The sequence below is a fragment of the Larimichthys crocea genome, chromosome XXI, assembly GCF_000972845.2.
Source record: "Larimichthys crocea isolate SSNF chromosome XXI, L_crocea_2.0, whole genome shotgun sequence".
In the NCBI taxonomy this organism is placed as follows: Eukaryota; Metazoa; Chordata; class Actinopteri; family Sciaenidae; genus Larimichthys; species Larimichthys crocea.
This window is the reverse complement of record NC_040031.1, coordinates 8875980-8901429: the sequence shown is the minus strand read 5'-3', so window position 1 is coordinate 8901429 and position 25450 is coordinate 8875980. Positions and strand designations below refer to the sequence as shown.

General features: G+C 42.5%; 4 protein-coding genes across 5 annotated transcripts; 2 read left to right on the top strand and 2 right to left on the bottom strand.

The window, feature by feature from the left end:
• Positions 1-911: 911 nt before the first annotated feature.
• LOC104938148 (TERF1-interacting nuclear factor 2) lies at positions 912-6580 on the bottom strand. The gene is made up of 7 exons (XM_019258196.2): positions 6353-6580; positions 5142-5365; positions 4948-5049; positions 4764-4865; positions 3796-3909; positions 3442-3550; positions 912-3182 (listed from the first exon to the last, which is right to left on the bottom strand). Exons 1-7 carry the CDS (start codon positions 6459-6461, stop codon positions 1582-1584), a joined length of 2361 nt encoding a protein of 786 aa, XP_019113741.2. The 5' UTR covers positions 6462-6580; the 3' UTR covers positions 912-1581.
• A 97-nt stretch (positions 6581-6677) lies between these two features.
• pdf (peptide deformylase, mitochondrial) lies at positions 6678-9458 on the top strand. The gene is made up of 3 exons (XM_010754495.3): positions 6678-6807; positions 8026-8688; positions 8880-9458. The coding sequence occupies exons 2-3, from the start codon at positions 8073-8075 to the stop codon at positions 9035-9037; spliced, it is 774 nt and encodes a 257-aa protein (XP_010752797.3). The 5' UTR covers positions 6678-6807; positions 8026-8072; the 3' UTR covers positions 9038-9458.
• Positions 9459-10138: 680 nt separating this feature from the next.
• Positions 10139-15182, bottom strand: spata2l (spermatogenesis associated 2-like). The gene is made up of 4 exons (XM_010754494.3): positions 14999-15182; positions 11983-12337; positions 11600-11896; positions 10139-11510 (listed from the first exon to the last, which is right to left on the bottom strand). The coding sequence occupies exons 2-4, from the start codon at positions 12331-12333 to the stop codon at positions 10530-10532; spliced, it is 1629 nt and encodes a 542-aa protein (XP_010752796.3). The 5' UTR covers positions 12334-12337; positions 14999-15182; the 3' UTR covers positions 10139-10529.
• On the top strand, positions 14327-21823 carry si:dkey-238o13.4 (hypothetical protein). Of its 2 annotated transcripts, XM_010754493.3 has the most exons (7): positions 14328-14765; positions 16052-16154; positions 17222-17329; positions 18917-19056; positions 19168-19264; positions 19867-19991; positions 20490-21823. In XM_010754493.3, the coding sequence occupies exons 2-7, from the start codon at positions 16070-16072 to the stop codon at positions 20664-20666; spliced, it is 732 nt and encodes a 243-aa protein (XP_010752795.3). In that variant the 5' UTR covers positions 14328-14765; positions 16052-16069; the 3' UTR covers positions 20667-21823. The 2 variants fall into 2 exon arrangements, with proteins under 2 accessions (XP_027128571.1, XP_010752795.3); XM_027272770.1 differs by lacking the exon at positions 16052-16154 and having other exon boundaries at positions 14327-14765.
• The last annotated feature ends 3627 nt before the right edge of the window (positions 21824-25450 follow it).

The following is a 25450-nucleotide window of genomic DNA, read 5'->3' as shown; positions in this document are numbered from 1 at the left end:
CAACGCCAGGTTCCATTTTTCATGATCATGGACGCAATGTGGAGCTCATTACACTACTTTCACAGGAGAGGGAGGAATTCATTTCAAACTACTAAACTCACTTGAAACTCAATCACGCCCCAGATCTCCATTTGTCTGATAAGAAAACCTTTAAAAGGTGAAACAAAAATAATAAAATTTAAGCTCCTAGTCAAGTCTGTTATAACACCCAGAAGCTTTCTGTCCAGGATATATCATTCAAGGTCACAGTTACTGATCAATCCTCAGGTCAACAGCCAGTAACCTGACTGGCCAGTGTCCTCATTTTACCTCATCTACAAAGGCCCCATCTACTATTCCCCCCAACATCACTGTGTAAATACACAAATGCAAACAGCGGGGGGTTACTGCAGACCCCGATGCTGACCCTTAGTGATAACGAATGCTTGACCATCATGCAGACGGTTGGTGCCGGGTCATGCCACTGGACATCCTGCAAGCTGAATTAAACTGGTTGACTCAGGGGACAGTGGGCAGCCCATCGGTTGTGGGTCCATGTATGCCTAACATCATATGACAATTTAATTTTGCTTTACACAAACTCACAACACAACTTTGATTTGGAAAAAACTACAAAATAAACGTCTCTTTATAACACTGTTAAATGGTTTTCTGAGCTTGTAGCACAGCTGATCTGATTTTGGTGTTTCTCAAGACTCAGAAAATATGAAGTTGGACATTTTAACATGGTGGCTTATAAAAACGGACTCATTCTGGAGCCAGCCTCACGTGGAGGTTTGAGGAACTGCAGCTTTTGGCTTCACCTCACAGTTCACAGAGATTGCTGCTTGCAGTTGCTCTTGGAAGGTGGTGAAAAGTTTCATCCTCTGGATACGAATGCCTGCATAAAAATTCATAACATATCACGGCTCTGTTGAGAACTCCACCGGGTTATTTATTTATTCTGATTCGTCATACAGAAACCAGTTACAAAGCTGAGACTGAGAACAGATGTGCGTCAAAGACCTTTCTACATTCACAAACTGCGGTTTTATCTGTGTATTTCCAATGAAAACAGTTGACTGTTGCAACTGGGAAGTTGTTGGAAGATGCTAAAATGCTTCGTAGAGCGAGTAGAGCCATCGGTTTGCCGACCCCTTACACATTACACAAAGTGATTCGACCAATTAAAATATTTAGGAGTGCAGCTACACATTGCGACCGGTAAAACCTCCACAGTCAGCCTGAAATATCTCTGAAACTGATCTAAATCTAAACTCTGATACTCCAAATCTGAATCTAGCTCACAATTTAAGCTGCAAAATAGAGACACGAATATAAGAGTAGTTTATTTTGGATTGTGTCCGATGGTTTGAGAGAGAAAGCTTTAGTTGAGAAACACAGAGAGTGAATGAGAGTGAGCGAGCGATGACCTCGATAAAGTCGTTTAATCAGTTAAACTCTTAGCTGCCTCATGTATGCCTTAGTGGCTGCTACGAAAACCTGAATGTAGCAACAATAAATACACCTGTATTAAAAACAGACAGATAAAATGGGCAGGCCGATAGATCAGACCGATATTATTATAGATAGGTCATAAGATCATGTATTTATCAGGCTCCTTGCAGCTTCATACTCTAAAAGAAGTCTTTTCTTTGTAAACCACGGTTTATAGTTAGGATCGCAAACGAGCGAGTCCTCGCTGTCGCCGCTTGAAGAATGACTGGAGTAAAGAGCGTTCAGATCAAAAGACGAGTCTCCTTCGTCGTTCTCCTTCCCGTCATCGTTGTTGTCATCAGGCTCTACATATCTGGCTGAACATCTCCCGTTGCTCATTCGGAAACACTCCTGAACACTGAGCCTGGTGAGACTCACGCAAGGCTGTAGCAGCTTGGACTGCAGCAGCAGAGTCTGACAAGGTGTCGATAACCTCATTCGGGTTCTTCGGGCCCTGCTGGTCTCAGACCTGACAGCCGTGCAATTAGAGTTTGAGGTGAAGGAGATGATGGTGGAGTATGGCTGATCAGTTTGAGGACTGATGGAGCTCTGAGGGACAACTTGTTGAGATGATTTAACAGTAGTCAGATTAGTAGTCCAGATTGAAGATACAGTAGAGGTAGAAACATCCTGTGTAGGAGGCCCAAAGATGTTGAGGTCATCGGGCATGGGCGAACAACTTGTCTGGAAGGTAGTTGGGGCTGTTTTGAACTGCTCAGCTGATGGGAATCCATCCAGAGCCTGTGACTGTCTGGTGGAAGTACAACCCCGTCTGAACTTCCTTGACAGTCTGGATATACACTTTGGTGCTGGTGGCTGACAGCTGGTAGAGGCAGATTCACCCTGATCTAAAGGAGCTGTTTGCAGTTGGTGTGTTGCGTTTGGGGGATTTGTCGGGACGGTGGTTTCTGGTTGATCGAATGTGGAGTCTTTCAGCATTGCCGGCAGTATGGCATTGTTTGTTGAGGTACGGTGGTGTGGAGAGACTTGAGGTGTGGAAGCAGAAGCTGCTGGTTTCTTACTAGTGAAGTTATTTGGAGATGCTTGATGATACATCCCACCGATGGAGCGAATGTCTATCAGTCGGACCAGAGGCGACAACACGGCTGGCAGTGGAGTGTCTTGGGCTGAAGAGGGTTGAGGTAGTGGTTCCTGTTGTGAGGTACTGCTTGTTAATCCAGATGATCCAGAGCTCAGTTTATCTTCAGGGTCTTCTTGTTGTTCACATCCTTTGGGTGCATTTTGCTGGGCAGATAAAGATGGAATGAGGTCAGAAGGGGTGATGTCCTGGGATGATGAAGTAATGGATGAGGACGACTGGAACAGCAGTGGAGATGAAGAAACAGTGGCCTGAAGCAGCAACTCTTCAGAGCACTCGTCAGGACATTCCTGCAGGATGGTCTTCACCCAACGTTGGTGTTTAGAGCAGAACTGAGGAGATGAAGTCACCTCGTCAACACTTTCACTGCTTCTCCGACTGACTTCCTCCTTTTCTCTGTCGTCCTCCTCCATTTGTTGAGGTCTCCGAACATCTGAGTCACTCTCCAACAAAACGTCTCTGTCAGCCTCCTCTTGTCTTCTAAAAACCGTTGGCTGAAGCTCTCGAGGAGCTTCTGTTGACTTAAAGAGAGCTTTAGAAGAGCTGCTGTGCACAACAGACTTTGAGGATGACTGAGGAACTCTGCCCAGACTACAGGAAGCAACATCTGGAGGCACAAAAAGACGTTTCGATTAACAAATGTGTAATACACGATGGGCTAGATGAAAACATTGCCGCCTTTGGTGTAAAGAAGAGAGTTACTATTTGATCTCAGTCTGTACTACGTTACGTTCACCAGAATCCTTTAACTGCCAGAAAGACCATCACTGTCTTATTGAACGTTCATACTAAACTGTACCGAATGTCTTTGTGTTAAAAAATATAAAAAATAGTTGCTAATGTGTGTGTTGGGATGTGTTTCTTACCACAGTGCAGCAGTTTCTTCAGAGTCATCATTACGGTCATGGGATCTTTGGTTATTACCCCCAACAACAGCTTCTCTTCTTCAGTCACAGGAGATCCTTTCTTTAGTATCTAGTTGGTGTATCACAAAAATACAATCAGTTTCTTTATACATGAAATGTGTCTCCTCCATCTACAGTCAGCATTTAGAGTCTCATTGACCAATGAAGAGATCTTTTGTGACATCATGTATGCAGGATGGATAGTTCCTTGAAATACAAGACAAGCCTGAATACAGTAAAGTTTTCATTTTTGATACAACTGAGAGATTTGACTAAAATCATGTTTCAAGAGAAGTGCAGGAGCATCAAACACACCTCATCAATGCAGGTATCTCCCGGTAAGACAGTCTCCAGCTTGTACAGATACTGAAGGAGCCGATCTTCAACTTTCTGGGCATAATGTTCACCGTACTGCTCCTCCATGTGATTCTGAAAGACAGCAAACATTTAATATTCCACCTGGAAACAAACCCTCAGCCAGATCTTCTTGAAATGTGCATACAGTGGTCGTAAATTTTGAGTTTAATTAAAGCAAAGCACATTATGAAACAGAGCCTGAGGTTGTGTGTTTAGTGTAATCAAAGATCAATTGTGGATCAGCTTTCCAGAAAAGCATGTTTTCTTTTTCCACAGCGCCGCTCTCCCTTTGTCTGTTTGCAAACTTTAATACCCAGAGCTGCGGACGTTTCTAGGAAAAAGTTTTTGCCAAATTCCACTAGAGCACGCTCAAAACTGCTTTGAACAATTTTTTACTGCCCGCAGAGATTTGGGTTAATTCCATCTGGCTATAGGTCACAAGAGGACGAAATAATGCAATCATCATATCATGTTTTTGGTGGTCTTAGACAGAGCTACATTTCTTTGGGTGTGTAGATCTATAGTGTCCCCTGCTGGATAGAAAAGGGCAAAACAGTGTGCAGCCTACACGCATGTAATAGCATCATCCTCTTACAATCACAGTTAAATTACACAGTCAAGAGCTGCTCCCCTGCTCACTAAGGTCGGCAGATTCAAAACTTTTGAGGAGGAAAGATTGAAGACAGTTTTCCGTGATAAAACTCAACACAGACCTGCAATCAATCATCTGGAGCACAAATTTTGTCCCAAAAGATTGTGAGCTCAGAGCACCGGTTAGTGTTTGCACCACAGGTGTTTCAGACCACTGGTAAGAAGAAGAAGAGGAGGATTACAGGAAAGCTGATGGGGGGCTAAACTGGGTGCTCGTGTAGGACAACTGGCAGTTTCTCCGACTCTTATAAGACAACACGGTGAAGTAAACTAACCGTAATGTAATCTTGAAGTTTGTCCTTGTCCATAGCAAGTCTTTGTGCCAGAGCTTTGAAGTCCAGATGGTTTTTCCTCATTAAGAACATTTCATGTTGGTTCTGTGCAAAAGAGAAACATCAGTAAGATTTTTATGTTTCAAAGTTTTAAAAAATAGGAGATGGACACATGTTGGACGCTTACACAGTGGTCTTGGTACTGAGGGAGTTTACTTGGGAAGAACTGGTTGATTTTAAACACAGTATCAATCATTCCTCTGCCCTGCTTCAGCATCCACATAATGACCTGGAAGGAGAGAGCGACGATTAGAGAAACAGAGAGCGGAAGATAAACAATAAAAACATCATATTCACGTGATACACCACTCGTTTCCATACCATGGTCTTGAGGCCAAACATGATCTTCATGTGTTTGATGGGAGCCACCAGTCTGGGCAGAAGTCTGTAAGTGTTTTCCAAAAAGACCAGCGCTGCCTCAAAGCGCTCCATATCTCTGTTCTTCACGGTGGAATAAACCCGAGCTGAGGCCACGCGCAGCCTCCACGACTCTTCAAGGCTCAGAGGCTGGGAGTCCATTTCAGGCCAAGAGGAAAGGTCCGCAACTGTAAAGAACCACAAAGTTATCAAAAAGGTTGGGATGATACTACATGCCTCAAACTGAGTTTATATTAAAAAAGGCATTCATAAAGCTTTGAGCTCAATATTCACTGAAGATGGAGACATTTTGCTTTTGAAACAGAGGAAGGATACAAAGCTGCTGCAGACCTTTAGAGGGACAAGTAAAAGAACTAATCACTAGAAAGTGAAAGTGGTTAAGTCCAGTACGACCAACACTGGTCTTTGGTATGATCTTCTTTGAGGACTTAAAGGGAAAAATTCTACCAAATTTGGAATAAATGGATCAAACTTATAATCCCTACATGAGCAGACTTTCTATAACTCCACGCTATATATAATAGAAATGTAAGCTCTCTTTGGTTCTATTGTATATAGTTACTCTTTAATATACTTGTGTGATGGATATAAATGTGAGAAAGATGAAGCTGGAAACTATGAGTAGATTTAAGTACATGTAAATAAATAAATGTACATGTATGCATATAAAATTTGGGAAAGGAGTTTATGTATAAATAGCAAGAGTTGCTGTATATTTTGTATACTTGCCATTTTCTGATAAAAAATACAACATAATAATAATAAAATAAACATCAATAAAATTGAGCTTGCAGTCTGCAAAAGCTCGACAGTTTGCATTTGAATGATACAAAATAACTTTAACTTAATGTTAAAATACAAAAGGTAAAGCACAGAGTAGTTATAGCAAAGTCATAAAAATATATTGATTATTATTAACTGCAAAACGTCTTAGTATAAGTGACCTGTCTGTCACCACAATAAGAGCATATTAATGAATTAATCACATATATTCGTATGCACTCTGAGCATGTATATTAGTACACAATTAAACTTTGTTGTGTCATTTTAGCACAATAAAATACACACAAAAAAATGATTTTCTACAATTTAATCACAGCTAAAATGAGTTCAACTCAAATAAGATTTTTAAAAAAGTTGTTGAGTAAACTAACCTGTGTGAATCTCCATCAGTCTGTGCGCCCACACATGCTCAATGATCCACAGAGGTAACTTTGGGAAGCTTTGTAAACACCGATGCAGCTGCAGCTCGTCTCCCTCCATCCGGCGCTCGGTGCTCGGGTCACTGCAGGCCGACAGCACCGAGCATCAAGCCGGCTGGAACTTTTTAAACTCCCGGGCCACCTACCTACATACCCGGCTCAGCTGGACATGTACCGGCTTGTTCCGGAAGTTTTGACAGAAACTACTTCCATGTCAAACTCATTGGTTGTCTTCAAAAGAAACTATACTTTACTATACTAACACGTGTATGCTTTTATTGTGAAAATCCCCGTGCAGCCTGACTTTGTTGACCCTGGAAGTAGTTTGTCAGAGGCGTCTCTTTCCTTCTGTTTTCACCTTGTTTGGTCCTTTTCCGTTAGTATGGAGACGTACACTTTACCATAAGGTAACCGACACGTCTTTAAATGTAAATCATACACTTAATCAGCATAATTAGTCACGTATTTTTAATATAAATGCAGCTACATGCCGCCGACCTCTCTTTGTACCATGCTGTGGTAGCTATTGAATGTGCGCGCATGTTGTGTATCACCTGCCCGGCCCGTCGGCGGGCGGTGTTTGCTGTGCTACTCAGATTAAACACATATGTATATATTATGTTAAACAACAACGATACATCTGATTTAAAAAAAATGAATTAAATATACTGATGGAGTCTCCAGTTAAAATGTTTAGACTGTCTCGGACACGGAGAGTCTAACAGCAGCTACTTGTGGGAAGTTAAGTTATTTTTAGGGAGTCGGATTATTCGACTCACCAAGAAGAGTCGACTCTTTCGGCTCTCAAACGGCTCTTCATGTTACCACTTAATAATAATTCAGCCACATTCAGCCCTGTTTTGATTTGTATGTGTACACATATATCATGTATATATTCAATACATCCTTTTTGTACTAAAGTCAGCTGCTACTGGTCGCCGCTAAAACAAAACTGAAAACCAAAGGTGACCGAGACTCTGTAGCGGCGGCCGCAAGGCTCTGGAATAACTGATCTGCTGGATCATTTAAGGTTTTTAAATCCTCCCTAAAAACCCACATTTTCTCCCTGGCTTTTAACCAAATTTAAATATCTTAGCATTTATCTTAACCTTTTGTAATTATGGTATTATATGTATTAACCCGTACAGCACACAGTTGTTTTTAAATGTGCTTTATAAATAAAGTTTGAGTTGAGTTGAAAGTACTCAAAACTAAAAACTACATTTTCTAATATCAATAAATTGCATTTACAGACCCTTGTAACTCTCTGAAACCACCCAATGTAAAACCACTCTGCTGCACAAAGCAGATAGAAACACCTATAAAAACTTTTTTAAAAGGACAGCTATTAACTGTTGGATGTATAGTTCTCTTATGTCTGTGAAGGTTGTTTGTGGATCCTGCTTGATACGACAAATGCTGCTTCTTTGTATCTCACGTACCGGAGCCGGCTCTTTGAACCGGCTCGTTCATGACCGACACATCACTAGTTAACAGAGAGCTAGCGGCTTAGAGAGGCAGAGCTAGAGTGTATGAAACCATGGAAGTATCTCTGTGATGTACGTGGCATCGGGTCTTTAAATACTTGCATTAACCAAATGTCCTCTTGTATGATTTTCTTACAGCACAGCGCCCCCTACGTGTGACACATCACCCCAACTGCAGCTCCACCATGATCACAAAATCATGCGTGTCCCTGCTCCAGCTCTCCAGGATGGGGTTCAGGCTTTGTGCCCGTGCCCCCCGCTCTTGCAGTGCCGGGGTCTTAACCTCCTCCACTCGTCCCCCTCATATCTCACCCCTCTGGCCTGTACCCTGCGGTCACTCTTACTCCACTCAAGTCAAGGTGCGCTCCTATCTTCAGTACATGAAACACAAGATCAAACCCCCTCCCAGTCCTCCGTACTGTCATGTATGCCAGGTGGGGGACCCAGTGCTGCGTTCACAGGCAGCCGCTGTTGACCCTGCAGCTATAACAGGCCCCGAGGTCCAAAAGGTCATCGACAATATGGTGAAAGTGATGCGGAAATTTGAGTGCGTGGGAATGAGCGCGCCTCAGGTCGGGGTGCCGCTCCGTATCCTGGCTCTGGAATATCCCCAGAAGATGTTGGAAGAGAGTTCCCCTGCGGCGAGGGAGGTCCGCGGTCTTTCCGTCCAGCCTTTGAGGATCTTTGTCAACCCGCGGCTGAGAGTCCTGGATGGACGGACTGTGCTTTTCCAAGAGGCCTGCGAGAGCATCACGGGATTCTCTGCCACAGTTCCACGCTACCTGTCTGTGGAAGTGTCAGGTACGTAGGTTTTACGTTGTATCATTACAACAGTGCCTTTCAAATGGCGGGGTCAAACTACACAATATTAGTCATACATTTTTCCTGGGTAGTATCCAAGACTACACACCAAATCTTACCGGGAAGGAGGCATTAGGGTTCGAGTATGCTAATAAATTTCTGTATATTTTTCTCACCCCTTCACTCCGCAGGTCTAAACGAGAAGGGCGAAGCAGTCACGTGGCAAGCCAGCGGTTGGCCAGCTCGTATCCTCCAGCACGAGATGGACCACCTGGACGGGGTCCTCTATATCGACCGCATGGACAGCAAGACCTTCATCAACATCAAGTGGCCGTCTTACAACGAATAGAAGATCGTCGGGATGGGCCGAAGGCTTTTACATTTGCTTTGGACACGTAAAAATCTTTGGGAGTTTGGTTTCTGAATCTGAATTTGTGGAATTTGTGATGGGTAATAACCCCAAATACAAGCAAAGTGAATCACCAACGAGTCTGCTCTACTTCGGAAAGGGTGTTATCACTTTTTGTTCAACTCCTGTAAAAACATTTAAACGTAAATTATCTTGAAAATTGTCACTAGTTTTGAAAAAATTGATAAATCCACGTGAACTGAATGAAGTTTGGACTCGAGACGTGTCTGGGACTTGAGCAGACACGACCGGCTCGTCCCCCCTCGTTTGCACTCTGGGTTCATGTTTCTACATGTCAAGCTCTTGAACTTTCACGTCCCGTGACCAATGTTTGTTTGTGTTATTAAAATATGAATCATAATTCTGGATTTTTGTGTCATTTGTTTGGCAGTTTTGTCAGGTAAGATATATTCAAAAACACCAAATGTCTTAAACTAATTGAAGTTCGGTGGTGGGTTTGATCTCAGTACTACCATCGTAAACTTCCAAATTTCAAATTTTATTCAAGATTTTCCAGATTAAAAGTCATAAAAACCGTTTGAGATCATCCACTGCAGTTCTTAAAAAGGCTTTTCTTTTGTGAGAAGGTTAAAGTTTGACACGTTCTCATCTACATGTACATTATTTCTATGTTACTTCACTAAAGAAACCTGGGTAATAGTTGAATTTTCAGAGTAAAAGTCCAGTTTATATAACACTAAATAAATGAATTAATCTATAGTCCCAGTAATGTAAACATGTTTATTTCTGCTGTTTTAACATGGGGACTTATGGAGACTGACTCACATCTGGAGCCAGCCTCAAGTGGACGTTAGAGGAACTGCAGCTTTTGGCACTTTCCTGTGTTGCTTCACTTTATAGCCACGGACGTTGACGCTTGGTTTTAAACTGTTGGTTGGACAAAAACAAACAATTTAAACACGTCAAATTAGCTTCTGAGAAATTGAAATGCCTGTTGTTACCATTTTTTGACATTTCATTCATAATACCAGTAATCAGAAAATACACAAAGAGAATGTCAAATACTCAAAGACAAGTTTAGACGTTGACCTTTTTTTTTTTTTACTCCAGTCTGTGCAGACAACAAATACAGATGGAGACAGACCTCCTTGTGCGTCACGTTAAAACGACGTTTAAGTGACAAACGAGCACAAATATAATCACGACTTCAAGTCTGAACAGTACACAATATTTAAGAAATGTTGTTAATGGTGAACATGGCCACGTACAGAATAACTCGTAATGCTTTCGTCTTAGAAATACGACCAGAATAAAAAAAAAAAACTTGAAGCGCTGTGTGAAGGCAACATTTGAATTTCTCATTCATATTTTTCAATAATGTCAATTCTGTTTTCCGATACGCAGATTATTTAAGGCACTGTCACTTTGCTCGTTGTGCCTCGTTAGTGCAATATTTTCCCCACAACACAAATCACACAGAGGACCCCTGGTCAAAAGTTTTGCCACAGACGCACATGACAGGACTTCTATACCAACAATTCCTACAATACTCGTTTCCGCAATATCTGCACAGAACCAGAGGCTTTCTGGAGCACTTCCTCCCGCATGAGCACACTCCCAGAGGCTTGATGTCGTGGTGGCTTTGGCAGAACTCGATGCCTCTGCAGGAACCGGAGTGGAAGACGCCACAGCTGAGACACGCGACCTGAGGGTCCAGCTGGGTGAGGTCGCAGCAGTCATGGTAGGTGATCGGATGATGAAGAGATGGACTTATTGATTTGGGGTCGTCGTGCAGAACTAAGGAGGACATCGCCGCGCTGCTGCCGCTGGTGAGAGTCGGCGATGTGTTCACGTCGCTCGGCCTGAAGCTTCCAAGCGGCGGCGACACTGCTCGCTCCTCTTCTGTCGTATTGTCATAGCGTACCACATAGTGGTTCTCATAGCAATGGCTGAGCAAGGCACAGGTGATATTGTGCAAAATGTTGCAATCAGTGCAGAGTTTAAGACTAACATGAGGAGTCTGGAGACATCCGCACAAATGATAGGCGTTGGCCTGGAGCCCCAGTGCTTCTTCCTGCAGACTGAGCGTCTGAGAGTCCCCCTGGTCAAACGTGGACTCTTCACAGGCTGACCTGCCTGAGGAGCTCCTGGTGGCCTCCGACTCCAGAGGCGACGTCTTGGTCAGCTGGTAATTGAATGTCGAGATGCAGACGTCCTCTCTGGTGGTCGAGGAGGACAACGAAGTCACTCCGTTGCTGTGCGCTTTGGCGGCTTGGGGTGACGGAGTCCCCCAGGTTAAAGAGCGAGGACCTTCGTCATCATTGGCGACCACCACCTTCTGCCCGCCATTAACCTGGTCGTCTGTGTACAGATCTTCCTCCACGTCTCCATCAAACGGCTTCATCGGTGGCTTGTGAACTTCCAAGGCCTTCTTGGTGTTTTCCAGGGCGACCTGTTGAAATGAACAGGCAGTGAGTTTATCAACCGTTCTTGGTGATGCTTTATTGGTACCGACTGAAATGTGTCTCCTGGACGACATACCTGCAGGCTGCTTCCTCGCTGCCTTTCCCTCACCACGCTCAGCTCCCACTGCGCCTCACCGGCGTGCTTCCCCAGAGCCGTCAGCAGGAGGTGACACTCGCAGCGAGCCAGGAAGAAGGCACACGACAGGCGCAGGAGGTCGCCCGGAGAGGGCGAAGGGCCGGCTCTGGACGACTGGAGGCGAAGCTGCTCTTGGCGAGACGAGCCGGGCTGGTATCCCAGCAGGCCGAACAGTTTCTCGATCTGCGGCATCGACAGCACCGGTTTGATGTAGTGGGTGAACATACCGGAGTACATCTGTGACGAGAGAAGAAACAGTAAAACGAGTGAGCGTTTAACCAGCGTGAGAGAATACAAAAGACAGAAATTCTTTGTCAGCCAACCTTGACAACTTTGTACTCCTCCCTCCAGGGACCGAGGTAAAGGTTCAAGGCCGCTTGCTCGACAACCTCAAAAGCTTTGGCCAGGCCTTGAAGCCCTCCTCTGGCTTTGACTCGTCCGGCGCCGGCTGCTGCAGCTTTGAGCGACTCCTCCATCACCCTCAGTGGATCCAGACCCAGGCAGTGCGTCTCCTGAGCGTCTCCGTCCAACAGCAGCTCCTCCACGTCCTTCCACAGCTCCTCATCTTGACACACCAGGCTGGAGCCTCGTCCCACGATCTGCTGCTCCAAACTGTGATTGTAGGCGGTCACTAGATCTGTGGCTATCTGCCTGGAGAGGCTCATCTCTTTCATTCAGCTGAGAGGGAGACAAACAGGACACGAAATGAAGGACGGGGTTCATGAAAAGCAGAGATGATGACGATGAATTTAATATTTTAAAACAACACTTGACTCCTACTCTAAGACATTTAAAAAAATCTTTAGCTGACACTTATTTACACCCATAAATATCATGTTGGAGGTTTTCATACAGGCAATGAACGACTTTGTACCAGGCTGTAAACACGAACGGTCAAAAATTAAGAAAAACCCCGAGCATGGGGACACCTAAACATTTATATCTGAGGAATATAGGGTATGATTTACATCCCTTTGTCTGCTGCAGGTATCTGCGCCGACGCCCTTGGGTGTGTTTTACACCTGGGGGATCCTGCAGCGTCTTGTATCTAAGTGGCAGAATTGTGACATTCGGACAATTCATTACGTGTCCGTAAAAGCCCATGACAGTGTAAAGAACGGACATCACATGCATGACGAAAAACTGGAAAAGACGGATCATCTACAGGCCGAATGTCTCTCAAACAAGGCATCCGTAACAGCACCTACCTGTCCATGCTCTTAATCCTGCATAACTTTAAGCCTTAATATAATGTGAACAGGTGAGTTGTATATAAATTCACCCTCAGTACAGTTGTCATGAACGGGGAAATTAGCTACAGAGACCAAAACTGTTTTTTGTACCAGGCTGTAAACATGTTTATTTCTGCTGTGAAGTTGGACATTTGAACATGGGGACTTATGGAGACGTGACCGGCTCGTTTGCACTCCGGTTCATGTTTCTACATGTCAAAGCTGTTGAACTTTCACATGTCCCCGTGACCAGAATTTGTTTGCAGTTTTGTCAGGTAAGATATATTTCAAAACACTAAATGTCTTTTCTGTGGCCGGTTTGATCTCAGTGCTACCTACCCGAAATCCGAAAGACTTGAGTAGACACGACCGGCTCGTCCCCCTCGTTTGCACTCTGGGTTCATGTTTCTACATGTCAAAGCTCTTGAATTTTCACGTCTCGTGACCAATATTTGTTTGTGTTATTAAAACGTGAATCATAAATCTGGATTTTTGTGTCATTTGTTTGGCAGTTTTGTCAGATATATTCAAAAACACCAAATGTCTTAAACTAAATGAAGTTCGGTGGTGGGTTTGATCTCAGTGCTACAATCGTAAACGTCCAAATTTCAAGTTTCATTCAAGATTTTTCAGATTAAAAGTCATAAAAACCACTGCAGTTTTTTTAAAAAGGCATATCTTTTGTGAAAAGGTTAAAGTTTGACACGTTCTCATCTACATAAGTCCCCATGTGCTTCCTGTCCTTTATAGAATTGATTTTAAACTTTTAACATTTGTTTTTAAAGCTCTTACCGGCCTCGGCCCTTCATATTTATCTGAGCTTTTAACTGTCCACAATCCTGCTAGAGTTCTGAGGTCTAAAGATCAACTGTCGCTGGAAGTGCCCAGGTCAAAATATAAACACTGGGGTGACCGAGCGTTTTCCGTTGCCGTCCCCAGGCTCTGGAATAACCTCCCCATCGAGATGCGTCTTGTTTCTGACCTGGGCCTTTTTAATTCCAAGCTAAAAAAACACTTATTTAGGATGGCTTTTAACACCCAGTAGTATGATGACACTTTTATCATTTCTTATTCGATTTTGTTGCATTTTATTGTTTTTATTTTTTTTTTTTTTTACCTATTGTTCTCGTTATTTATTATCTACTGTAAAGCACTTTGGTACACCGAAAGGACTGTTGTAAAGGGCTGTATAAATAAAGTACATTTACATTTACATTTACATCTACATGTACAACATTTCTATGTTACTTCACCAAAGAAACTGGGTAATAGTTGAGTTTTCAGAATAAAAGTCCAGTTTATATCACAGTAAATAAATGAATTAATCTATGTTATGTTTATTTCTGCTGTTTTAACATGGAGCCAGCCTTGACAGACAGGTATGTAAATAATATTTTGACCACTACAGGTGATCTCACCTAAAACTACATTTATCTCACACAATCTGCATATTTGATTTGATCAGCTGTAATTTGTTTTTGGGTGTAAACAAGCTTCATTACTGTATAAAACCGAAAGTGAAACTTGTGAACTCAAACATGCATCATACTGAAACTCACTGACAAACTGTGAAATGTTGATTTTAAAACATGAAGTCAGTAAACAAACAGATAGCATTAGCCACTTTAGCTCGGTTACCTGTTACTGTTTTGGTCTTTTTTTTTTAATTCAAACCTTTAAAAATATCATTAACATCAGCTGTTTATAAACTCTGCTGTTATTATTTAAACTAAACAAGAAGTTGTCAGCGTTAAAAAACGTCACGTTAACGGTGAAAACCGCCAACCGGGAGAAACACCAACTTTCAGGCCGTCCGTGGTGGATGTGTGTGCGGGGAAAGCCCCAAGGAAGTGACACCCAAACATCACCAACAGGTTAAAAAACAGGAAGATTTAAGTCGTTTGAGCATGAGCCGATTTAAAGAGGGGCTCTTTGAGATTCGGAAAATGTCGTTTGTGTCGTTTGAAGTGTCGCGATATTTAAGAAATCGATGAGTTAGTGTTAAATCAGCTGATTTGTAAATGAGGTTTGGTCGGAGTTAAAAAGAAAGCTAGCGTTAGCTCGAAAGTTTGACCCTAAAAACGGGCTTTGGCTGACAAACACTCACCTGTGCCCGTCACTTATTATTCACACGCTTATGGACTGATCGTGTAAAACATCTCCGACCACACAGTCGCCTCCGATAGCCTCCGATAGCCGCCGATAGTCGCCGACAGTCGCCCCGATTGTCCGGGTTAAAGTAAACATTATCACGTGGCACGGGGTTTCCCAGCTCCGGAGCGGGGTGCGCCTGGTTAGGCGTGTCAGGGCGCGCCGCGGGAGAGGAGTCCTGCGGCGGGCAGATTAACTTTAAAATTAAATGTTGCATCGAAAAAAATGCATTAAAGGTGTGTTGAGCCGCATTTTGTAATAAAGCCGCATTTTGTAATAAACTGCCCCAACGCATTTTGTAATAAATTTTGCCGCATTTTGTAATAAGTTATTACATTTTGACAAGATTATTACAAAATGCACATGCAACTTTTTTATTTTCTAGGAAATGTAATAACATGGTGCATTATGTAATAACAATTCTAAAGCATAGTTTATTTGTTTGTTAATTGTATTTTATTTTACTTTAAAGTATTTGTAAAAGCTAGGCCTATTATTAGTATCACTGTATTAGCCCAGTATCAGTACACTATTCAAAGGTTGCATTAACAGAGAATATTATGTGAATTGCAGATTTTTTGCATTTGGTAATGATCTTGTCAAAATGTAATAACTTATTACAAAATGCGGCTTTATTACAAAATGAAATGAAAAAGTTATTACATTTTGGACGTTTATTACAAAATGCGGCTCAACAAGGTGAGATAAAAAAAAAACAGAAACGGTGCTTTGACGACCTGTTTGAGTGAGGGGAGTCTACTTTACAGCCACTAGATGGCACATGGCACACACTTTAACAGCCTCTATTAGCAGATTGTGTTGTTTTAATCACGCACACAATCCTGGGGTGAACCTCTTTTATATACCTGCAAGGCGTGGCTTCGGTGACACCGGCAGAAAAAAGGAGGGGCCCACTTGAGTTCACTTTAAAGCATCCTGTGCCGGCTAAGATGCTGTGCACAAGTGCGCGCAGCTTCACCTCCATCCTCCTTCATCCTTCATCCATCAGCAGCAGCAGCAAGCCAGCATGTCAAACTCGGATAGGGTCGTGTTAGCCCTCGGAGGAGCGGGGACAGTGGGCTCTGGGATAGTTAAAGCTCTGCTGGATAAAGGTAAGCTGCAGGGTGCCACAAGCAAACTTCAGCCAAGAGGAGATATGTGCGTAAAAATGGTTTTACGCACAGGTTTCTGGTGCGCATTTTACGCATTTGGACATATATGAACTATAGAGTAGACATTTTATGTCTATTTTAGTGTTTCATGAGTATTTAATGTTTATTAATCCGAGCTGATGGCGCGTCTGCGTGCGTAATAAGTTTGTACATTTACGCGTTTATCCAGACAGATCCAATAATCTGCACTGTTTGGTCAGAAATGTTTAAGGATCCCGCCAGAAAACAGTTCAGCTGTTCACAACATTATTGTAGCATGAAATCCAAAATAGTTTGATGAAGATATTTTAAGGTTTATCTGAATCTTTAGTTCAGAACTGTTGTGCAGCCTTAAAAATACTTATTATTGCAATATGAGCCAAATCTTTAAAGAAACCTTTGGATGAGGGATACAAAATATATATGAGATGTTTAAAATAAAGTTAAAAAAAAAGTCACATTTTATGTTTGTTTGGACACATTTTATTTGCTTATTTTTTTATTTCTGGTTTTAACTCTGTGAAGCATGTAGGGCTGCATGTTTGCATTAAAGGTGCTATATGAATACATAAAGTTAAGTTTGGAAGTAATATTATGAAGTTAGTTTAGACCTGCTCTGTATGAAAGCATCCTGACATGACTTATGTTGTGATTCGGCAATATAAAAGATGGAATATTATATTAGACAGCAAAAAATTAACCTTAAAAAAAAGTAAATATAAAGTGTTTTATGTGTTGTTTATTGTAAAATTCATAGTCGGAGGCTGCTCTGCATTAACCAGTGAAGAAGAAAGACCAGGACTCTGGATTTCCATCACATTTGAGCTTTGAACATAAAGTCATAAACATAAACCATCTGCTGCTCGGTCACACTTATCCTTCTGATGACCTTGACAGACAGATTAGGACAAGAGTGTGTCTGCGAGTGAATGTTCATTTTCATGTGAGAGGGATTAGTCTGACTGTATCCGTGTTGAAGGTGCCGTTTGTTTGTGGATTAATGTTGTATCTGATGTTTGTGTGTGAAGGTTTTAAAGTCGCAGTGATCTCCAGGGACAACAGCCGGCTGGAGAGACTCAAATCATTCGTCTCCCCCAAAACAAAGGATAACCTCACCACTATAGTGGGGAATGTGGGTGAGTCGGGTTCAGCTTCCATCAAACTCTCCACGGTAAAACAGTAAAAGACCGTAAAATGTGAAAATGTGACTGTTTTTACTGCACATTTAATGGTAAAACCTTAATTTAAACACAGTTTTAAGAGATTTTACATAGAATAAAGTAGCATTTTAAATGACAACAACGTCATTTGATTGCAAAACCTCTATTTTTTACAGCATTCATATGATAATGTGCATGTTATTTATGGACCAACAGAGAAAATCTTGTATTTATATGGTAAAATATGGAATAAAGTGCTAAACTTAAACCATAAAATCAACAGTACTAATATCCTTTTATCGTAATATTAGAAATGGTTGTACTGTATATGTTTTTACCATAAAAACAACATTTTTTTGTTGTTTTTTTACTGAGTCTGAGACTTTATGCAGGCTGTATGTATTGAAAAGAATCTGTAGCAGCCCCTAGAGGCTGTGAAGTTCATTACACTGATACACATTTGATGAATTCAACTGTCCCAGAACAGAAGAAGATGATTTCAATGTTGTTCGCTGAGTCTTACGAGGAGTAAAGTACGTGATCCCAACACTGTGAGGTTTAGCAGGTGTTATGTTCATCATACATACATATTATTTTATCTCTGGTCGTCAGGCGTCGTGATGAGATGAAACTATGAGGAAAATAAAGGATGGAAACAGTCACAGATATTTCTCATTGTGCCATTTTAAAGTCTCTCAAGCTAGTGTCTGTCATCAAATCAAATAAATCACTGAGTTATATCACACTGTCCATGTTAAAACACATCTACAGACATTATACACAATATTAAACAAATTAAAGACAGTAAACACAAGTTACATGCAGAATTAAGATTATTTTGAGTCTTTCCTCTGCGTCCATAGTTGGTTTTCTTACCCATAAAAAATGACGCAAGCTCAAATAATTATGTACTGTACAACAGAAACATAGACAAATAGGTGAAATCTGTCTCAAGGACAGATTTGGTTTGTTAGCATGTTAATATTTGCTAAATACATTGAATGGCGTGCAGAGGAATCTATTTTTAAAAATCAGCCTGCTACATGGTCACGATTATAAATGTAGCACACACATACATCCATGAATAGTTGACCTAAAATGTGCCGGTTAGACAGTAAGTGGAGAAAAATGAATGGTCCAAAAACTCTGTAATCTTGAGAAATATTAGAAACACAGATGTGGATCAGGAGATGTCCTTCAGCACCAAATTAGGTCTGGTTCTGATGGTGATGGTTGTACTTGGAGAGCCTAATGTTTTCTCAGGTGGTACATGGTGTAAAAGGTTTGAGAAACACATTGCAGCAGAGTCTGATGGAAAAGTTCAGCCAGTTTTTGCAGGTTTTTGATGTATTGTTGACCGGATTGTGGTGCTAGATGAAAAGTGAGTTATTAAAATCCATCCGAAAGTTATTGAGGCTGAAACAAAAGTGTAAAGTCATAAGATCAACAATGTCAGCCCTATGAAGGTGAACTGGCACCTTTGAGCCGGGTCCCAACAGATCGAGGATGCTGTCAGGTGGATCTGAGAGCCTTTCCTGTCCTGAATCCGTCTCTCTGTTCCAGGGTCAGAGGAGGGAGCGGAGGAGGCGAAGCAGGCCTTGCTGAAGGAGGTGGGGAAGGTGACAGACATTGTCTCCTCTCTGGGCTTCAGTTGGTGGCAGGGGGGACCCCCGCACACCCAGTCTCTCAAAGACTTGAACTGGGTGAGCACACACACATAAACTAGATAAATATCTATCTAGAGACTTTTCCTCCATTACAAGAATGAAATTCAGATTTTTGTCTGATGATTTCATCTCCTGTCAACTCCCCAGGTAACTGAGACTTTACTCTTCAGCACATTTGTGTCATGGAAGGCCTTCTTCCCCTTGGTGAGGGATGACTCCAGCCGTACCTACACCTTCATAACAGGTGACTTCTTCAGCCTTTTATTTCTACTAATTGCACAGCCTCTGTCAGACGTACATTACATGCTGCCTGTCTTTCAGCCTCTTGTTTTATCAAGTTATCGCCAACGACTAAAAGTCAAGCCCAGATTTACTCGTCTGGCAGCTTCACAAAAAGCGAAGCTGCCAGACTTCTTAGTTTCCTCTGTCAATGTCCTCTTCAGTCTTTTCTCCCCTGCCAAGGCTGATGAGTCCGGTTACATTGCTGGCTTGCACAGCTCCTGTTCTGGCACTACACTAGCTCTGCTCCTAAACAGTATTACCCCAACCCCGGGCCTTAAAACCCCCTCTTCCTGGTGGTCGAAAAACATAGTACACACACAGTAACACTGATTACTGAAACCACACAATCAATTAAACCGGCCATGCTCTTAATTCTGCATAACTTTAAGCCTTAATATAATTTAGTACAGGTGAGTTCAGGTCATGAGCCTGTCATGAACAGGCAAATTAGCTACAGAGACGTGAACGTTCGAGGTACTGCAGTTTTTGGCACTTTTCTTGGTTTCTTTTGGATGTCTCTTGGTGTTTATATAACTCTATAAACTCTGCCACTATGTTCCACAGGAGGAGCAGGTGAGAAGTTGCTGATGCCTGGTACTGGCTTCCTGACAATAGGAGCTGCCAGCACTCTGGCCTTCTGCCAGGTGCTACGAGAGGAGTACCCCGAGGTGCCGTGCAAACTCAACCAGGTAAGACTTCGATGGGATTATACAGCAAGACTTAAGTGAACAAAGCACCAAAGCTGATATAGGATTTCTACCTGACCTCAGTCTCATAGCCTCAGATTGTTCAGCTCAGCTGGAGGTTATAAAAGAGATCCTTCAGGTTATAACAAGATCCTTTCCTGACCTTTTTCTTTTCCAATTCATGTTCTGCTGACCTTCTCCTCTTTGGCTTTGAGAAGAGTTCAATCTAGGGCTTAGTTGTAGATCCACAAAAGTCCAGTTGCCCCTGATTTAACTCTTCTCAAAGAGAGATAGATGACCAACTGTCCTCTTTGGCTGTTTCTCTTCTTGACATTGCAATTACACATTAGCATATGCCAGATTCACATCCCTGTTCCCCATTTACAGAGCTAGGTCTAGCAGACCATGATAAAAGTAGTAACTGAAAGCAGAACCATTTACTTCTTCTACCAACCTCATGGTGATCACTCTCTCTCTTCCTTCATTAATTGATCCTGGCAGGTGAAGATCAACGCAGGTGTAGCTGCTCCAGAGCGCATGGCACCGGGCTTCCTGAGCCACCTGGACCTGGGCGAGGCTGTTGCCACCATTGTGGAGAGACGGAACGCCTCTCACCACGTCTTTACCATCAACAGCCCTGCAGACTTAAAAACTGTCATTCTGGAGAAGAACCTTTAGACATTGGAAACCCTTCCTCCAGTTCTACCAGGGACACATCTATACTCCCTCTGCTACTACTCTTACTGAACACTCCAGAAACACATTTACAATGTCTTTAGTTCGTTTGTTTTCCTCTCCCACAACTCTAAACCCCATCCATGCACAACTTTATGTGAACTGGCTGTTGTTTAAACTAATAGTGTATATTCTGCCGCCTGTTCTCAGACTGCTAGCTACTGTTTTCTTTGCATGTGCTATTGTGTGACATGTCTATAAAAACACAGGATTAGTAACTCTCACCTTTTTATTGTTGCCTGCTTCTGTACAAATATTGTCCCACAGTTTTTGGTCTGTCTTCTACATCATTGGAAGACATGACGCCCAATATAACCCAGAGGTTTGCACATGGATCTGCTTCAAGCTTGGCGTAATGTGCAAAATGGGTAAACAGCAAGGTAGAAAGACGACGTTTAGGACTGAGATATTAGGGATGTAGATGGAAAGGAATTTATATGTTGAGGATTTTTGAGTCCTGAGATGTTGCAGTCTTTAAGAATAGACTTGAGACATTCTAGACTTTGAGATGTTAAGGACCTGACATGTTAGGAGATGCTTATAACCTTCTGTGTTGGGGATACTGAAATGTTACGGAAATCATGTGCCACCTGCCACAGCTAGCTAGCTTCAATCCTGATCCGAATGGCAAGACTTAAAGAGCGAAGCCTCCACTGGCTGCTTTTAAAACCTCTCTACAAGTTGTTGCTTAAGCTGTTGCTTCTGTGGAGACACGGGGGTGAAAATTTCAAATCCTGCATTCATTTCAGATAATCTGACAAGCACTTTGTTGAAGCATACCGACTCCTTAAAGGTCTGGGTATGCTTGAAATTAAGAATTTTACGTTCAAGAAGTTGTGTGAAGAATTATAAAAGAGAGCTCAAATTGTACTTATAAGATCAGTTTGATGGTCGATACAGATAGAAGCACTTTGTTTGAGGCATACTGACCCCTTACAGATGAAGGCCATGGCTCATTGACATGGCGTGATTAGGAAAATGTCTAAACCTGACTGATTATGGATACAGAGGTTATACCACATGGTTTGGTCCATTTTGAATAAAAACTGAAGCTTAAATATGCAGCATTTCGCTTTTAAATAAACAAGATATGTTTTACATTATGGATCCTGTGTGTTCATTGATCTCAGTTCAACCTTTACTGTTGTGTACAGGAAGTATTTGCTGCAGTATTTGTCTTTTTAGCAATGTCAAGGACGAGGTTAATCGCCTCTCAAATAATACAGAGCGGAGTGGGTTGACCTTTGGGGTTGGGCGGGTTTGACACACCCCCCTAGCGTGACTATCTGTCCCGTTCACAAGCATCAGCACCGACCCCCTACAAGCCCCTTTATGTACAACCCATTATTTAGGGCGGCATGTCCCTTAGATAAACTGAACATAAATCTGGAGGCCACAGCAGACTCCACGATTAGAGGGGGGCATTGTTGTTGTGTATCCTGTCTTGTTAACCTAAATGCTCCCACAGTTAATTTGTCATGGCCTATAAAGATGCTCACACTAAAGACCTGGACTACATTTGGCCCCTTGGGACAATGATAGCTGGGACTGGATAAGAAAGCATTGTGGGGAAAGCCAGAGTAGTAGTGCGGGTGGGGGGTGGTCATAGTTTTTTAGCTTTGAACTTGTCGGCTGACAGCTCAATTAGGCCAAATTATAATTAAACCACAAGGGAGAGCCCATTGGGCCCCACTTTCTCTTCCTCTTCCCTCTCCTCCTCTTTCTCCCTTCCTTTCTCTGCGCCTGAAAAGGACAGAAACGGTCAAGCACACCCAAACAAACAGCCATGTTCGCCCTCGACGATGACTCATCTCATTCTAATAGGAAAAGAAAACTGGCTTTTGTTTAAGGGGCCACGGTTTTCTAAATGACTTCCAATAGAACGAGGATCGGTCGGAACAGAAATGTGGGTGGACAGATTCAATGCAATGGAAGAAGGATGAATGAAACATGGGATTTTATGTAGGAACAGAGTCCTGCTAGGAACCTTCTACACCACCATGTACACCACTCTGACTCAACTTGTATCATTCAACAACTACAGGATGGATTGCCATGAAATTTGGTATCAAACATCCACGGTGCCCAGAGGATACATTGCTATGACTATGGTGATCCTCTGATTTTACCTGTAGCGCCACAAGCAGGTCAAAGTACAGCCTGACAGAGCCACTAGTATGTGGACTCTTAAAGGACCAGATTGTGGGATTTAGTAGCATCCAGCAGTGAAGTTGCAGATTGTAACCAACTCCCCATCATGCTTCCATTCCAAGTGTCTAGGAAAAAGTCTCCAGTCCAGTTTTTGTTTGTCGGTTTAGAGCTGCGGTAGAAACCTGGCAGACTCTGTGGAAGAGGAAAACCTGACGAGAGCTGCTCATAGCTGGCAAGTTCGGTTAGTTATGTTTAGTTAGCTCTACCAGCTAGACTACCAGCAACAGAATTTAGGGGTGTAGTTACATTTTAAATCTTTTACACTGGACCTTTAATTCTTGTTTAAACTAGAAGTGACGCATTGTAAGATTTAGTCTACCGTTGTAGAACCAAATAAAAAAACGATCATGGCATTGTGGTAAACCGACCAGAAACCTTCAATCCACTTTGGATGAATACCATATTTCATTTTAGAAAAAAGCAGCACAGGGAAAGTGGTGAGATGAGGGTAATTGCACAGACAGACTGTGGATCAGAGTGGATCAATTTTGGCCCATTTGACCCAAATGATGAAGACATCTGTTGGCGGTTTTAGTCCTGCCCTGTTACCTGATAAGAGCACTGATGGGAGGACGAGGGATGAAGAGCAGCTCAGTTCAGAGGTGGATGTCAAGTCGCTCCTCTGCTTTTGATTAAAAACTGGAGTGGCTGAGACGAGAGGGGATTAAAAAGTTTAAACCAGATGGAAAACACAAGCCATGACTTGGCACTATGGTGCTCTGCATTTCGTGAGAGAGCGGCGGGACCTCACCAAAGCAGCGTCGAAGCTTTTGGTTTGTGAAAAAAGTCACACGGGCTGACTGACAGTTTAGTTCGAGAGGCAGGGCAGCTATGAAGACAGGAGATTGTGTGTGGTCCCCTGTGAAATATCATCTTTCTTTAGTCAGTGCATTGTGGAAAAGACATCTATTTAATAACAGCTGCCTGCATTGCTTGTTGCTTTCGAGATGATTGATATAGGCTTACACACTCCAGAGGCTTGTGTCATATCAGCGGCCAGGTTTGAGGTCAGGGAACCAGAGTCAGAACTCCTCGAGTCACGCTATTTCCGCCAGGGTGTGACCCACCACACTAAACGGGACATATAGTCACTCAGTCACGCATGCTGCAGTAAAACACACTTATAAACACAGACGTGTGCCAGCACGTCACACAGGGTAACTCAATTATGAACTAATTGGTCCAGAATGTTGGTTTGTAAAGTGCCAAAGCGTGACAACAGAGGAGAGTTTTTATGATAGCTGACATGTTTTCTAAAACTTTTGGGGTGATAACTTGGGGTCACATCAGCATCAACAGTTTGTGACAAAGATGAACTGCAAGTAGTTCACAAACATTTACTGCTGTTATGAAAACGATCAGCTGCTGTCAGTAATCAACACGCAACCATTAATCAAACTAACATCTAACAGTCAGACAACCTTATCATACTTAACAGTTATTGGATGTTTCTGTAGCGTTGACAAAACTTTAAAAAATAAACATATTATCATTTTGAATTAAACTAAAGCTCCCTGCACTGAAACCAAACTCGCTCTAAGAAATTTGACGTTCGAACAATTCATTACATGTCCGTAAAAGCCCATGACAGTAAAAAGAAGAGCCTCTTCTGCCTCCTGGCTAATCTAAAAACTGGAAAAGATGGATCATCTACGGGCCGAATGACACCTTGTCTCTCAAACAAGGCTTCCGTAACAGCACCTACCTGTCCACGCTCTTAATCCTGCATAACTTTAAGCCTTAATATAAGAAACAGGTGAGTTGTATATAAATTCACCCTCAGTACAGTTGTCATGAACGGGGAAATTAGCTACAGAGACCAAAACAGTTTTTTGTACCAGGCTGTAAACATGTTTATTTCTGCTGTGAAGTTGGACATTTGGACATGGCGACTTATGGAGACTGACTCACTTCTGGAGCCAGCCTCAAGTGGACGTTTGAGGAACTGCAGTTTTTGGCACTTCAGCATCGGCTTCACTTCACAGCCACGGAGGTAGAAATATGACCAATTGAACAATTCCTTTCGTGTCCGTAGAAACACCCTCGGAATCTCTCTCGAAATACGAGATAAAGGACGTCATATGTCAACAGACTTCTTGTCAATTTGGCAACTCCACAACTCACCACCAGTGTTAATTTAGTGTGAGACGACCGTAGGAATGAGGTCATTAAAATAAGAGCTAGTTGGTGGATCAGATACAAGGTGAATTAAACAAAGTTATTTAGTTTTAGTTTAGGTGTTTTATCAATAAATGGTATAGATGACCTTAAATATTGGGTCAATCTATACCATAAGTATTGGAAAGTAAGGTCTGGACTTAGTGGCATCTTGTAGTTGTTGAGTTTAATCTTGAAGCAGAAGGCGACGACCCCACTGACCCTATCGGTTCAGTTGGTATGGGGGCGCCAAGGTAAGTGAGCCAGAAAGGGACAAGAAGAACAGAGAGACAGAGAAAGAACATTCGCGGAGGGAAAGAGAGAGGCATGCTGGGTGGTGTTGTGGCTTCTGGTCGTGT

Bases quoted from the DNA above. Each gene is read 5' to 3' on its own strand.
- LOC104938148 (XM_019258196.2), bottom strand. From the start codon at position 6,461: ATGGAGGGAGACGAGCTGCAGCTGCATCGGTGTTTACAAAGCTTCCCA. The intron at 5,366-6,352 runs GTTAGTTTACTC...GGTTCTTTACAG, and splicing joins ACTGATGGAGATTCACACAG to TTGCGGACCTTTCCTCTTGG. The intron at 4,866-4,947 runs GTAAGCGTCCAA...TCTTTTGCACAG, and splicing joins CTCAGTACCAAGACCACTGT to AACCAACATGAAATGTTCTT.
- pdf (XM_010754495.3), top strand. From the start codon at position 8,073: ATGATCACAAAATCATGCGTGTCCCTGCTCCAGCTCTCCAGGATGGGG. The intron at 8,689-8,879 runs GTACGTAGGTTT...TTCACTCCGCAG, and splicing joins CCTGTCTGTGGAAGTGTCAG to GTCTAAACGAGAAGGGCGAA.
- spata2l (XM_010754494.3), bottom strand. From the start codon at position 12,333: ATGAAAGAGATGAGCCTCTCCAGGCAGATAGCCACAGATCTAGTGACC. The intron at 11,897-11,982 runs GTTGGCTGACAA...CTCTCGTCACAG, and splicing joins AGGAGTACAAAGTTGTCAAG to ATGTACTCCGGTATGTTCAC. The intron at 11,511-11,599 runs GTATGTCGTCCA...TCATTTCAACAG, and splicing joins AGCGAGGAAGCAGCCTGCAG to GTCGCCCTGGAAAACACCAA.
- si:dkey-238o13.4 (XM_010754493.3), top strand. From the start codon at position 16,070: ATGTCAAACTCGGATAGGGTCGTGTTAGCCCTCGGAGGAGCGGGGACA. The intron at 17,330-18,916 runs GTGAGTCGGGTT...TCTCTGTTCCAG, and splicing joins CACTATAGTGGGGAATGTGG to GGTCAGAGGAGGGAGCGGAG. The intron at 19,057-19,167 runs GTGAGCACACAC...TCAACTCCCCAG, and splicing joins CTCTCAAAGACTTGAACTGG to GTAACTGAGACTTTACTCTT.